At 49.7% G+C, this 15,222-nt stretch overlaps 3 protein-coding genes and 1 long non-coding RNA gene across 8 annotated transcripts in view; 2 read left to right on the top strand and 2 right to left on the bottom strand.

The window, feature by feature from the left end:
- The window catches only part of LOC127039371 (zinc finger protein 883-like), a 341,025-nt gene that overhangs the window by 216,739 nt on the left and 109,064 nt on the right, over positions 1–15,222 (bottom strand). Inside the window, exons 1-2 of one of the 3 annotated variants that reach the window (XM_050932956.1) lie at positions 950–1,665; positions 182–274 (exon numbers count right to left, since the gene is read on the bottom strand). The exons of 1 other annotated variant lie outside the window; for it this stretch is intronic. In XM_050932956.1, the coding sequence (XP_050788913.1) occupies positions 182–262 (81 nt within the window). In that variant the 5' untranslated portion in view covers positions 263–274; positions 950–1,665. Of the gene's footprint in view, positions 1–181; positions 275–949; positions 2,744–15,222 lie in introns of those variants that run through there. One more of the 3 variants, XM_050932954.1, reaches the window with a different exon arrangement.
- Positions 1–15,222, top strand: part of LOC127039349 (zinc finger protein 154-like) — a 197,641-nt gene that overhangs the window by 120,548 nt on the left and 61,871 nt on the right. The gene's annotated exons all lie outside the window — the stretch shown is intronic.
- The window catches only part of LOC127039346 (zinc finger protein 883-like), a 205,128-nt gene that overhangs the window by 80,842 nt on the left and 109,064 nt on the right, over positions 1–15,222 (bottom strand). The window lies entirely within an intron of this gene.
- On the top strand, positions 3,357–11,035 carry LOC127039505 (uncharacterized). The gene is made up of 3 exons (XR_007771074.1): positions 3,357–3,454; positions 6,536–6,675; positions 9,796–11,035. It is a non-coding gene; the product is annotated as an uncharacterized LOC127039505 (long non-coding RNA).

The raw sequence follows: 15,222 nt of genomic DNA on the forward strand, positions 1-15,222 counted from the left end.
TTAAACAACTTCCAGCAGGTTTGCCACAACCTGTCGTCCTCCCTTTCTCCGCCCTCTGCATTTCCTGCCCTGCTCCAACCTGCAAACCAGACTGTGCAAACCTTCCCATCTCCGCTGTATTTGCTGTCCCTCTCCCTCCTGCAGGAACCCACCAGTAACCCCCTCCACCAATAATCCCTACCTGAACTGGCTCCTCTGCAGCCATTTCTGTCCCCTGGCCCATGGGAGGATGGGATGAGCTGGAGCGAAACATGGATGTCATTCTGCAACCTGTCTGGGTGAGGAGGACAATAGTGGAGGTTTCAGAACAGGCTTTAGTTAATTTCACATCACGATTCCCCCAGGCTCTCTCCCTGCAGATATCCTACATTCTGCCATGCGGGAAAATGCTCAACCTCTTTTATTACAGTGCAGACCTGGCCCCTCCTGCCAGGCTAAGCCCACAGACACATTTTTAACATCCCTTCTGCCTCCCCACATCGTGTAACTAAGTCTCTGAACAAAAGGCTAGAAAAAATCAGAACCAAAGGAGTCACTTTCAACTATTCCCTCTGACTCTGACCCCATGGCAGCCACACCCCAGCAGGGGGAATATGGAGTCAGGAACTGGGTTTTCCTCTGTCTGATCCTCATCTTGTCCTCAGGGAAGTGATTCTACCCAGGGTGCTGTAATACATCTATCTGGGAAGATTAGAGATCTGGAAATCTCTCTCAAAACTCTTCTCTCCCACGGCCCCTTTCAGTCTCTCTTTCTCTTTCGATCTCCTTTTCCCTGTCCCTTCTCCCTGCCTACCTGATAGGAAAGTCCCACTTCTGGGTTGTTTGCTCCCCCATGGCTGGATTTGACCCTGAAATTGCTAGTGGGAGGAGAAATGAGGCGGGGGGGCTGTTTGTGTAGAGTCATTTTAATGCCAGACCCCAGCATTTTCCCTTGGTTTCATCCAGTTACCTGGAGTCTGCGGCTCCAAATTTAGTATTAACAGGGCTGCAGTTTTCAAGACGGCAGAAAAGCAAAATCTGTGATTTCACCTCACAGTGTTTGATAAGCGGATAGAAAGTTATCACAGTGACCGGTCTGGCCGGGGAATGCCGGGGAATTCCTGGCCGGGGAATGCCAGGTAGTGCTTGGAGCCAGGATTCTGGCACAAGCCGATCAGGGAGAAGGAGCATGGTTAGTAGCATCCCCCAGAGTCCTCAGCCAGGGTCCCCCAGAACCCAGACTGCCGAGCCAGGGTCCCCCCAGATATTCCCTGGGACCCAGTCCCCAGAGTCCCTGGCCAGGGACCCCAGATACCCCTCAGAGCCCCACCAGCCAGAGAACCCCCACCAGACCTTCACTGCTAGGTTGGGAATCCCAAAGGGTTCCCCCTCCACCAAGAGCCCCCAGGTGCCAGGGACCCCGCACTGGGAACTCAGCCCCTCACTGCCTGCCCAGGACCCCTGCTTGCCCTCCATCAGGATATGCCCTGTTTTCCTGGGACTCCCTCCTCCCCTTAGCAGGACCCCCTGATACTTTTCCATGGGACCCCTCACTCTGATTGCCCAGCATCCCCTGACCTCGTGTCGGGGATGCCCCCCCCACACACTTTGCACTGGGCATGGCAATGATCCCAGGAGTCTGCGGGGGAATCCCAGACAGAGTCCCTGGCACAGCACCAGGCTCCCTCTAACCCCCTGTCCTGCCTCCCCAAAAGATGCTCACCCCCGCTGTTCCCCAACCAACAGACCCTCAGCGATACCCACCTCCAGGACCCATAGCCTCAGGGCTGGGCACATCAGAACCACCCCCCCCAAACCTCCACAATCCACCAACCTGACCAGGGAGCCACCCCAGAGGAGGCTACATCTTAGCACTGTGGGAATCAACTCCTCAGGGAGACCATTTGTCATGGGGTCTGGGATACTTCTGTACCCATGCTTCACTCAGAGGCTAGGTCTACACTAGCGGGGGGAGTCGACCCAAGATACGCAACTTCAGCTACGCGAATAGTGACGTATCTTAGGTAGATTTACCTGGCCGTGAGGACGGTGGCAAGTCAACCGCTGTCACTCCCCCGTCGACTCCGCTTCCACCTCGGTGGAGTTCCAGAGTCGACAGCAGAGCGATCAGGGATCGGTTTTATTGTGTCTACACTAGACGCGATAAATGGATCCCAAATAGATTGATCACTACCCGCCGATCCAGCAGGTAGTGTAGACACACACAGAGAGAACATCCCGTGATAGCTGGAGAAAAGAAAAGGGTCCAGCCAACTCTCCTGTTACCAGCTGGGAACCACTGATCCCCAAACAGGGGGAAGCCTCTGGCTTTGATGTGTATTAAAGATGTGGCTGGTCTCTTTCAGCGGCAAACATTTTAATACAGAAAAAGGGGGCAAGAAATGGTTCTCAAAGGAGAGGGGAAAGATCAACACTGGGAAATTGAACCCCCGGCAACAACCAAGATGGAGAACGACTCAGGACAGCAAATAAAATGGGTGGAAAAATCCTCCAGGTTGGAGGAGATTTTAAACTGACATTTGAGAATTGTGGAGAGAACCGGGGGGAGGAAATCGAAGGAGGCCAGAGAGCTGATCATTGGAGGAGAAGTGGGGGGGAGGAATCTCCCCGGATTTTATAGCCCGTGTGAGACACTGAGAGAGAAAAGGGGCAGAACTAGAGAGAATTTGTATCGGGGGTGAGAGGCAAGTGGCACAAACAGGGACAGGATCCAATTAACTCCCCTCCCCCCTTCGCTCACCTGCCATTCCCCCCCCCCCGGGGAATTTCCTGGCTGCCCAGAGACAGTGCAACTCCCCCCCCCAACTCCAGCTTCTCCCCTCCCTGCCTGACACCCCTCCCCCCACAGGGCCCCCCCCGGCCCTGGCCCCCCCCAACTCCGGCTTCTCCCCTCCCCCCCACAGGGCCCCCCCCCGGCCCCGGGCTCCCCCCCCATCCCAGCGGGCCGGGCGGATCCTACTGCGGCTCCACTGGGGCCGAGGCGGCTCCCAGGCTCCCCGGGGCAGAGCCACTTTCCCGCCCCCCCAGCGCCCCCCCTCCCGCGGGGTCTCTCTCTCCCCGGGGGCTCCGGGCCGGGCTGGGGCGGGCAGAGCCCGGGGCTGCCCAGGGGGCGGGGCCCAGCTGGAGAACCCCCCCCCGGCCGGGCCCCCCCGCACAGACCCCCACCCCCCCGGGGAGCAACAGCGGCTCAGCCCGGGCCCGGCTCACACGGACGCGGCAGCAGCGGGGCTCCCACGGAGCATGCGCGATTTCACCTGCTGACCCCTCCCTTCCCTGGGCTGGAGAGGGCGGAAGCGACCCCGGGGCAGGCTGGGAGATGTAGTTCTTGACTCGCTCCCGGAGCGGAAGTGACGTCGGAGGAGGAGGCGGAGCCGGGCTGCGAAGGAGCGTTGGAGGCTGCGGCTCTGCCTGTCTCGCGCGGGGCCGTTGGAGCCTCTCCCGGGGCCGGAGAAGGGTCTGTGCCGTGGGGGGTTCTGGGCATGCGCAGATCGCGGTGGGAGAGCCCTTCATTAACCCCCCCGCGGGGGGTGGCGGGGGGAGGGGCCCGGCCCCACTGGGGTCCCTGCGTGGGGCCAGGCGGGGGCTGGGGGGTGAGACCGGGCGGGGGGGCTGGGAAAGGGCCGGGGGGGGTCTCTGGACACCGGCTGCTCCCCTGCGTCTGGCCAGTGCGCCCCCCCCCCACGTCCTGCCTCCCTACGGCCAGCTGGCAATGGGGGGGGGTCTCCTGCCCGAGGGGCGAGTCCGGGGGCTGGTGTCGGGCAGCGGGTCACGTGCGCCCCCGAGTGTCCGATCCACAGACGCCCGAGTGTCCGATCCACAGACGCCCGCGCGTCCTCGCACCCGGGGCCTGAGCCTGGCTGGTGAGTGTCCCCCTCGCACCAGAGCCCGAGACACTAAACCCCCCGGCGAGGTCAATGCTGCAGGCACCTGCCCGGTGTGCGGAGCCGAGTGTGCGAGTCGGCGTCCGTGGGGGAATTTAGTTTGTATGGGTGGACGTCGCTGGTGCTTTTTCTGTCGCCTGTTGTAAAACTAGGGAAACATGTAGATGGGTTGATTGACCCCTGTGTACCCCCAGGGTGTACGTGTACCCCTGGTTGGGAACCAGTGATATAGGGGAACCCTGGTTTGGCTTTGCCTGAAGTCAGCTACACTGGATCACCACCTCCTACCATGGCCCCATGGGCAGCAGTCAGACACAGGACGTCCCCTTTCGAGTGTAAAAGCAGCAACTGCTCCATAAAGGGTCGGTTCTGCGGGAGTAATTTTTGATACTTTCTTGCCTCCTTTTCAGATTTTGCCCCATTTTCTTTCTAATTCTCCAACTTTTTTTTCCCCACCCGTTTGAGGTGCAGCAAATTTTCTTTCTTGGGGAAATTGTCCTGAATCGTTCTCCAAATGAGAAGGGGCTTAATGGGTGCAGCTTGCAGAGCCCTCAGACACAGCTGCCTCTTGGGTGGGATGTGGTGGCCATTCTCTGCCAGCAATTAGGCAAGGAAAGGGACAGGAGGAAAAAGTTCCCACTGGAGACTGTCCAGCCCAAGGTTACACAATCCTGGCTACTGGTACCCCCAGCTGCCAGTCACCCACCCGCTCCTGCTGTTGCCTCCTCCCCACTGCTAGGGAGTTTTCCTGCTCCATACTCCCCTCACGTACCCTCTTAAAGCACCTCCCCAAAGGGCTCCCTGCTGCCCATGTGAATGGTGTGGGGGAGGAGGGAAATTATTATCTGTTTATTGAACTTCCATATACAATCCCATCAAACTGTCCAACAACTCTCTCTCACTTAATATAAAATCTCTTCAAATCCAGGTGCTTTTCTCTCGTGATCAAATATTTCTTTGTAGACCTATTTCTTCCCCAATTCTCAAAGACAGATTTAAAATATCCCATGTGCAGTGCTTTAGTAGCTGTGGTGGTCCCAGGATATTGGAGGCTGCCTCCTTGATTTATACACATACGTTCTGTGTTATTCTCCAGCCCATTCCTTATGAATCTGAACGTTTGCTTATTTGCTGACAGCTGTGCAGTGAGTGGAGCTTTTCATTGATCTGTCTACAGCAACGTGCAGATCCCTTTGAGTTGTGTAGCCGATAATATGTTCTGCTGACACTGCTAGGTGTAGTGCATGTTCATTAGGGGTTTCTCCTCTCTTCTTTATTTGTATTTCCTCTCCCTACTAATGTTGGGGTGTCCTTCTCTTATAGGTTAATGTATTAATGATCTCATCTTGGTGTCATAAGTGTCAATTCATTCCCATGTGGTCAGACATCTCAGGATGTTCTACCGAAAAGCCGGCGTTAGCTCATGTTCCTCTGGTTGGCTGGTTTCTTTACGAATAAAATTCCCCCTTAGACACTCTGTTTCCAGTTCTCCAGACCTTGGGGATGACTGTTAGGCCATTTATCTATGCCAGAGTTCATAGACCTCAAGCCTTATGGTAACTGCTCAAGCCAATATCATACAGGATACAGGCCTGTAGGTTCCTGGCATTACTGCTGCATAAAATAAATGCTAAAGCTGGATTTATGGGCTACATTTGATAGTTAATTTACCCTCCCAGTGTATAAGTAGCTGCAGTTTTTCTCTCAGGCTTTGCTTCTCTCCCCATTTTCAAAACTGGAGGATCTTCAGGTTTTGGAGGGAAAACTTTTGCTGTGAATCCTTCTCAGAAGAAGGCGGAGAGGGAGTGAGGGAGGAGGAAAGGACTCTGGCCTCCTCCCTCCTGAGCCATGTTTCTGGTCTCACTGAGACCAACATTACTCAAGAGACCAAGGTAGAATATGGAGTGACTCCAGATTAACATGGGGGCAAACAAAATCAGGATATCTCCCTGTGGAGAGAGGAAAAAACAATGGGCATCCGCTTTCCTGGGCTAAAACCCCCTTCATCAGATGCATGGAGTGGAAAATACAGTAGCAGATATATACACAGTACATGAAAAGATGGGAGTTATGGCCTTACAAAGTGGGGGTCAGTGCTAATGAGACAATTCAATTAAAGTGGAAGTGGGCTATTCTCACCAGTAGAATACCAAGGGAGGAAAAATCACTTTTGTAGTGTTAATGAGGGTCGCCCATTTCAAACAGTTGACAAGAAGATGTGAGTAACAGTAGGGGGAAATTATTAGGGGGAAATTAATTTTTTTAATGACCCATCCACTCCCAGTCTTTATTCAGGCCTAATTTGATGGTGTCCAGTTTGCAAATTAATTCCAGTTCTGCAGTTTCTCATTGGAGTCTGTTTTTGAGACTTGCCACTTTTAAGTCTGTTACTGAGTGAACAGGAAGATTGAAGTGTTTTCCTACTGGTTTTTGAATGTTATAATTCCTGATGTTAGATTTGTGTCCATTGATTCTTTTGTGTAGAGAGTGTCTGGTTTGGCCAATGTACATGGCAGAGGGGCACTGCTGGCACATGATGGCATGTATTACATTGGTAGATGTGCCATGTGAACGAGGGGAGGGGGTTTCAGTTGCTGCTAAAGCTGGGGGAAACTTTCAGTCTCTATCTGACTGTGTCTCTCTCTCTTCTCAAGATATTGGGGTTGAACTTCCTGGTTCAGACGCCGCTGCCTGCATTGTGATCTGGGAGACCAGACTGAGCAGCTGCTGCTCCCCCAGTGGGGTCTGGGCTTGGAAGTGACTTGGAGTGAAGCTTCCTCTGTGCCCAGGCAAGGTGAGGACTTTCTCCAGCTGCAATTTGCTCCTTGGGCCAGCCCTAAGCTCTGCCCACACCAACATCTGAACCAGATACTCCAGGTGATTGATAGAGACCTCAGGGAACGTGCTAGGCAGCGCTGGCTTTAGGCCGATTCAACTGATTCCCCTGAATCAGGCCCCGCGCTTAAGAGGGCCCCATGCCCAAGCCCCAGTACGGCTTACCGGCAAGAGCCCCAGGCCCTTTAAATTGCCACCAGAGCCCCACTGCTGGAGCCCTGGGGTAGGGCTGCAAGACTCAAGGGGCTATTTAAAAAGTCCAGGTCTCCCATTGCTTCTACTGCCCTGGCCCTTTAGATAGCCCCCGAGCTGCTGCTGCTACCCCGGTGGAGGGAGGAGGAGGGGGCACTTACCATACAGGGTGGGCTGTACCCCCTGCAGCCAGCCCTGCTGCACCCCCTGCCCTGCCTGCAGCCAGCCCGTCTCCAGCCAGCCCTGCACCCCCTGCCCGCAGCCAGCCCCTGCTCCACCCCCTGCCCTGCCTGCAGCCAGCCCATCTCCAGCCAGCCCTGCACCCCCTGCCTACACCAGCCCCGCACCCCCTGCCCTGCCTGCAGCCAGCCCATCTCCAGCCAGCCCTGCACCTCCTGCCCGCAGCCAGTCCCTGCTGCACCCCCTGCCCTGCCTGCAGCCAGCCCATCTCCAGCCAGCCCTGCACCCCCTGCCTACACCAGCCCCGCACCCCCTGCCCTGCTCGCAGCCAGCCCCTGCTGCACCCCCTGCCTACACCAGCCCCGCACCCCCTGCCCTGCTCGCAGCCAGCCCCTGCTGCACCCCCTGCCTACACCAGCCCCGCACCCCCTGCCCTGCCCGCAGCCAGCCCCTGCTGCACCCCTGCACACACCAGCCCCGCACCCCCTGCCCTGCCTGCAGCCAGCCCATCTCCAGCCAGCCCTGCACCCCCTGCCCGCAGCCAGCCCCTGCTGCACCCCCTGCCCTGCCTCCAGCCCTGCATCCCCTGCCCTGCCCAGCCCCTTCCTGCAACCAGCCCCACATCCCCTGCCCTGCCTGCAGCCACCCTTGTCTGCAACCAGCCCTGCACCTCCTGCCTGCAGCCAGCCTGTCTCCAGCCAGCCCCGCACCCCCTGCCCTGCCTGCACCAGCCCCGTACCGACTGCCCACAGCCAGCCTCTGCCGCACCCCCTACCCTGTCTCCAGCCAGCCCCTGCTGCACCCCTCTGTGGCCCTGCTCGAAGCCAGCCAGCCCCAAACAAACCCCTGCCTGCAGCCAGCCCCGCACCCCCTGCCCTGTCTCCAGCCAACCCCTGCTGCACCCCCGTGCCTAAAGCCAGCCAGTCCTGCACTCCTCTGTATCCAGCCCGGCCAATCCCTGCCCTGCCTGAAGCCAGCCAGCCTGCCCCACACATCCCTGTCTCCAGCCAGCCCTGTACCCCTTGCTCTGCCTGCAGCCAGCCCCTACCTCCAGCCAGCCCCTGCCCTGCCTCCAGCCAGCCCCATGTCCACTGGTGCCCTGCAGTTCCCAGGGCAGTAACCCTGCACACCTGCTTCAATGAAGGGGTGCAGGCAGCAGCTGGGACCCACACATGTACACACCCTAGGGTGACCAGACAGCAAGTGTGAAAAATCGGAATGGGGGTGGGAGGTAATAGGATCCTGTATAAGAAAAAGACCCAAAAATCGGGACATCTGATCACCCTAGCACACCCTCAGGGAGTGGCAGGGACCCACACATGTGAAACGGAGCTCCTTTCTAGTTCAGGCCCATCTTTTTAAAAAAGAACTTTAGGTAGGGTTAACATACATTTGTATTTTCCAGGACATGTCAGGCTTTTTGGGTCTTAAATCTCCGCCCAGGAAAATACGGATCTATGGTAATCCTGCTGGTAGAAAAAATACGTACTCTTGCACATCCCTTAAATCGGAACTTTTTATAGGGAACCGGTTGCTAAGATTTTAGCAGCTCATCACTGCCCTCAGCCCCAGCCCTTCCGGGGGCCAGAGCTGGTCACAGCGTACAGCCCGTGTTTGGGTCACACCCTGATGTCACAGCTGTGTGGAGTGCATTCGGAATGAGGCAACCCAGAGCTGCTGGGCAACCTGTCACATAGTTCCTCTTGCTGTATTGCAAGGATTATTTGCATTTTTACTGGTAAGTTGAACTTAACCATGGTTATAAATTGTCTCTATAATAATAATTATGTACCATGCGTTAGCTAGCCCCAGCTGATTCCGTGATGCAAAAACACTTATCACTTATAACAACACGTTGTTTTGGTATTTTATATACTTAAAATATCGCAAACGAACTATGCTATTCGCTTGCTGCTTTAAGACTTAAGTTCATTACTGTTGCAAATATATATTTTAAAACTGATTAGGCCTATTGTCTTAATTTCATTTAATATAAAAATAAGGACATTTTTTATAAATTTTAATAAAATAACCATTATTGAAGAAAATCAGTTGGGGGGAGGGATAGTTCAGTGGTTTGAGCATTGGCCTGCTAAACCCAGGGTTGTGAGTTCAGTTCTTGAGGGGGCCACTTAGGGATCTGGGGCAAAAATCAATACTTGGTCCTGCTAGTGAAGGCAGGGAGCTGGACTCAATGACCTTTCAAGGCCTCATAGAGTCATAGACTTTAAGGTCAGAAGGGACCATTATGATCATCTAGTCTGACCTCCTGCACAATGCAGGCCACAGAATCTCACCCACCCACTCCTGTAACAACCCCCTAACCTATGTCTGAGTTATTGAAGTCCTCAAATCGTGGTTTGAAGACCTCAAGCTGCAAAGAATCCTCCAGCAAGTGACCCGTGCCCCATGCTACAGAGGAAGGCAAAAAATCTCCAGGGCCTCTGCCAATCTGCCCTGGAGGAAAATTCCTTCCTGATCCCAAATACAGCAATCAGTTAAACCCTGAGCATGTGGGCAAGACTCACCAGCCAGCACCCAGGAAAGAATTCTCTGTAGTAATTCTGATCCCATCCCATCACAGGTCCCTTCCAGTTCTAGGAAATAGGTATATCTCCAATTATTTATTTTATTTATTTTACAACTATCAAAACATAAATTATTTTCCTAATATGAAAGTGAAAATCTATAATTAATATTCTTTTAGAATGTGGTGATATCTATCAGTATGGGTAAGAGATCAAGAGACATTTTTAGAAAGTACTCAAGTGGGAGTAAGAAAAGAGCCATATACAAGGCAAAAGCAGTTGAAAGACAGAAACAAAAGGGTGCTTTTAGCAAGTATTTTAGCAGACCTGATTCTACTGTTGAACTGGAAGAGCTCAGTGAATATGCAGATATGGTTGAAAATTATCCAGTAGAACATACAACACAGACAGAGAATGACAGCAATGATGAAGAATTTGAAAAGCCAGATCAGTCTGAAGAAGACACTCAAGACAGTCACGGTGAAGAGAAGACTACAAAAAGGGTTGTAACTGATGCTGAAGGTACTGAGGGTCAAGAATGCTTTTCTGATAATAAAGATGCAAGTGGTTTAGATCCAGAGCAGAAAGGCAACTTCAACTCTGCTGACCAAATAGAAATATCTGAAGATCTTGGCCAGAATACATTAGCCAGCGTATCGAGTATTTAGTAAAACAAGGGCCGCCTAAAATTATTGTAGAATATTTCCCTAAAAATAAGATTGGGAAACACTTTGCAAAGTTTCACTGCAAAAGGAAACTTTCAAATGGTGAAATTGTATCTCGTCCATGGGTGATATACTCAGTGTGAGCCGACAAGATCTTTTGTTATTACTGTATGATTTTTTTGCAATACTGTGACAAGTTCATTAGCATCTAATGGTTTTAATGACTGGTCTAATATTCATATGAGATTGGCTGAGCGTGAAAACTCAAAAGGACATTTACAAGCTGTGCTTAGTTGCTGCGACCTTCAGCAAAGGTTATCTGCTGAAAAAAACATTGACACAATACAACCAAAACTTATTGACCAAGAAGCAAAATGCTGGCATCAAGTTTTTGAGAGACTTGTCGCTGTCGTTCAGTTGCTAGCAGAACGAAACTTATCATTTCGTGCCAGCTGGGAACATCATACAATGGAAATTTTCTTGGAGTTATTGAATTACTGGGAAAGTTTGACCCAGTGATGCAGGAACATTTATGAAGAATCAAGAACAAAGAAATACGTGACCATTATTTAGGAAAAAACATTCTAAACGAACTTATTAATATTGTAGGGAATGCTGTTAAACATGAAATAATAGCTCGAATTAAGGCTGCTAAGTATTTTGCTATTATACCCTACTGCACTTCTGACATTAGTCACCAGGAACAAATGCCACTGATAATTAGGTATGTGGCTGATGGTGTATCACCAAATATTCCGGCAGGAGTATATGAACATTTCATTAAGTTCATAGTAGTAGAAAGCAGCACAGGTGAATATTTGTACAATATCCTTTTAAATGAACTCGAAGACCTGGGATTGGACGTTGCAAATATCCATCGGCAGGGCTATGACAACGGCACATACATGAAGGAAACATATCAGGTGTACAAGCACGACTTTTGAAAACAAACCCAAGAGCTTTTTTTACACCATGTGCATGTCACAATTATAATCTCATTTTGGGAGACATGGCCAAAACATGTCCTGATGTGATGAGTTTCTTTGGAGCCTTGCAGCATATTTGTCCTTTTTTCTGCATCTACTAAAAGATGGACTATTTTTAGAAAATGTGTTACTGGCCTTCCTGTAAAGCCTCTTTGCAAAACATGATGTGAATGCAAAATGTCAAAGCTCTGTGGTACCAAGCAGGGGAGTTTTTTGATGCACTGGTCGAGGTAGCAGAAACAATTGATGATGCTCAGGCAAAAAGTGAAGCTGAATCGCTGGCTGTTCAAATGAAGAATTATAAGTTTTTGATTTCGCTAGTTTTCTGGCATGATTTACTTTTCGAAGTGAATGTTGTGAGCAAAGAGCTACAGCGTGATACAATGGATATTTCTAAAGGTATTTCTTCATTCGAAAAGCTTTGTAACTGGTTAAAAATGTACAGAGAGAAGGGTTTTCAAGAAGTGTTAATTGGTGCCAATGAACTTGCCAAAGATCTAGATGTGACTCCAGTATTCCAGACTAAAAGCTTGCTCAAACGAAAAAAAACAATTTGAGTACGAGTCTGCAGACGAGCCTTTTTCTGATCCAAAAGAAGCTTACAGAATGCAATGCTTCAATCACGTCTTAGACAAAGCTTTACAGTCACATGAACCAAGGTTTGAACAGTTACAAAAGCATATGAGTTTATTTGGATTTTTATGCAAATTCAAAAATCTTCCCAAGGACACTATATGAAAATCTGCTGCAGATCTGGATCTTGCATTGACAGATGTGAAACTAGTGCAGGAAAATGAACAAGTTTCAACTGTAAAATCAGTTGACATAAATGGCTACAAGCTTTGTGAAGAACTAGAAGCATTAAAGCCAATTATTTTGTCTGATTGTAGAACCCCCCTAAAAATGCTTCAATATCTGGCATATAATAACCGATCAACATAGCAATTTGAATCTTCCTGACTATTCTGGTAACTGTAGCCTCAGGAGAGAGGAGCTTCTCCACATTAAATCTAATTAAAACATATCTGCGATCAACAATGCAGGAAGACCGATTTAAACAGTTTGGCAATCATGTCAACTGAATGCAGAGTAATGAAGAGCTTATAGTTAGGCAATATACTGAAAGATTTTGCTGAACAAAAAGCAAGGAAGATAAAGTTTTAAAAACATATAGGTGAAGTGTACAATAAAGTTTCTCTTAATAAACTTGATATTTATAATATAAAAGCAGCAGAGTCCTGCGGCACCTTATAGACTAACAGATGTATTGGAGCATGAGCTTTCGTGGGTGAATACCCACTTCGTCGGATGCATGCATCTATAATATATGACGTATTAGGGGCCTTATTCCTTCACCTTCTCGCTTCCCTGGTCCTTCTCGCATGAACAGAGAGCAACAATACCCAAAGTCCAAAGGTGCAAACAATTCGATGTTTCTTGGGGTGAACTTCCAGCAAGCAATGATTCCAGTTTCCTTCCTTAGTGTCCCCCTTCCCAGCTCTGACACCACAGAGCCTTGCCTGTGTCCCTGTTTCTGTTCCCATTTCCCCCTTTAGCAAAACATGATCCCAATACCCCCATCCCCAGTCCCTGTTCCCATCTCCCCCTTACTTCCTGACTGACTGCAGACTATATAGTAAAACTTGAGTTCTGCTTAGCTATACCTTAACCAAACATTTTACTGAAAAGTAACCAATCCTAACTTATTGTAACATGGTTATTTAACCAATTATATCCCACCATCTTAATTAGTTTACACCCAGCAAAATTAATTATACAGCAGACAGAAACAATTACAAAACCAGACAGAGACCATGCAAATAAACACACAAAATGATACAGAATTGAGGATTTCACAACTACAGCTATACAAACATAAGGGGTTTTCAGCTGTGTCTATTGATAAGTGAGTTCTTACCAGACAGAAAACTATTAAACTAAATTTCCTTTTACATGTTCTAGGCTCTCTGGAGGTGATGGATCAGATCACCTTCCAAACAGCCCCATTTTGCCTTATTTCAGTATGACTAAACAAGGCCTCAGACCTGGTCTACACTGGGGCGGCGGGGCGCGCGTGTCAATGTAAGATATGCAACTTCAGCTACGGTATCTTATTCTGACTTACCTCCCGTCCTCATGGCGTGGGATCGACGTCCGCGGCTCCCCCGTCGACTCCACTGCCGCCACTCGTTCCGGTGGAGTTCCGGAGTCGACGGGGAGCATGTTTGGGGATCGATCGCTACCTGCCAATACAGCGGGTAGTTCGGACGTACCCTCAGACTGTCACAGTGAGAGAAGGCCCTTACACAGATAGACAGTGATTTTTATTCTTTCTTTTATACCTCTATAACTAGCTAAGTGATAAGAATACACCTAAATTCTTAAAGTATAGGCCAGACAGGCTTGAATATCTATATCCTAACATGACGCAATGTACATAATATATAATTTTGGTCTTATTTATATAGTTATGGAAAGTAAATAATACAGGGAAGAAATGAAAGGCTTTTTTTTAATGTATGTTGTTTTTTTTTTAGTCATCTCTGCCGGGGCCCCGCCAAAAATGTTCGAATTGGGCCCTGCACTTCCTAAAGCCAGCCCTGGTGCTAGGGATGGGTATGGAAGTGACTTTGCACAAATAGCCTTTCGTCACCCCACATCTCTTCTCCCCTTAGCAATTGCAGGAGCCGATACAGCCATAAGGGGATTGAACGCCCAGGAATGGCTGTCTGTCCCATCTCCTGGACCTCCCCCTCTGGCAGAAACACAAAGAGAAAAGGGAGAGAGAGATTGATAGGGGCAGTGGGAGAAATAATTGGGGAGAGATTCCCAGTTCTCTAACCTACCCTCCCCACACACACACACTTACTGCAGCATCCCTGGGCAGATTCCCTTTCCAGTGAACAAGGTGAGGTGCAGGGAACAGAAAAGTCAATTCCTGACTCTCTTTCTGCCCCCGGCTGTGGTGTGCTACTCCGGGGACCATGTCAGGGGAAATCCCCCAAGTCACTCCTTTTGCTCTTCTCATATTTGGTTCCCAGACTTTGTTACTGGGACGGTTTCGAAAAGGTCTTGGCTTAGTGCTAGTGTGGTGGGCCGGGTCAGTGGTGTAATAAAATGACCAAACATTTCCTCAGAATAGAATCGTAGAACTGTAGGGCTGGAATGAACCATGAGAGGTCACCTAGTCCAGCCCCCCAACACTGAGGTATTTGTCCAACCTGTCCTTAAAACCTCCCTTGGTAACCTATTCCAGTACTGAACTAGCCTTCGTCACAACTGAGTCACATGGCTAGCTCAGATTCAATTTGTGACCCACTATAACCCCCAGATCCTTTTAAGTAGTACTACACCCTAGCCAGTTAGTCCCCAGTTTGTAGTTGTGCATTGGATTTTCCCCTCTCTAAAATGTAGTACTTTGCACTTGTCTTTATTGAATTTAATCTTGTTCATTCAGATCAATTCTCTAATTTATAAAGGTCATTTTGAATTCTAATCCTGTTTTCCAATGTGTTTGCAACTCTTCCCAGCTTGGTGTCATCCTCAAAGTTAATAAGCACACTCTCCATTCCACTATCCAAGCCATTAATAAAAATATTGAGTGGTACCAGAGTGAGGATTGGCTCCTGTGGGACTGCATTAGATACATCCTCCCATTTTGTCAGCGAGCCATTAATAATTACTCTTTGAGTACAGACTTTCAAGTACATGACATTTCTCTTGTTAGCTGATGAGAATGTCATGGGGTCTTCTGTCAAAAGTCTTACTAAAATTAAGATATGTCATGTCTACAGTGTCATAAGGTCAGTAACCCATTTAAAGCAGGAATTAGATTGGTTTGGCATTGTTTGTATTCGATAATCTATGCTGGCTATAACTTATCACTTTACTGTCCTCTAAGTGCTTATACATTGATTGTTTAATATATTTTTCTTTCTGGGTATCTAAACTAGAC

This window comes from Gopherus flavomarginatus, chromosome 23 (genome assembly GCF_025201925.1).
Source record: "Gopherus flavomarginatus isolate rGopFla2 chromosome 23, rGopFla2.mat.asm, whole genome shotgun sequence".
NCBI lineage: Eukaryota > Metazoa > Chordata > Testudines > Testudinidae > Gopherus > Gopherus flavomarginatus.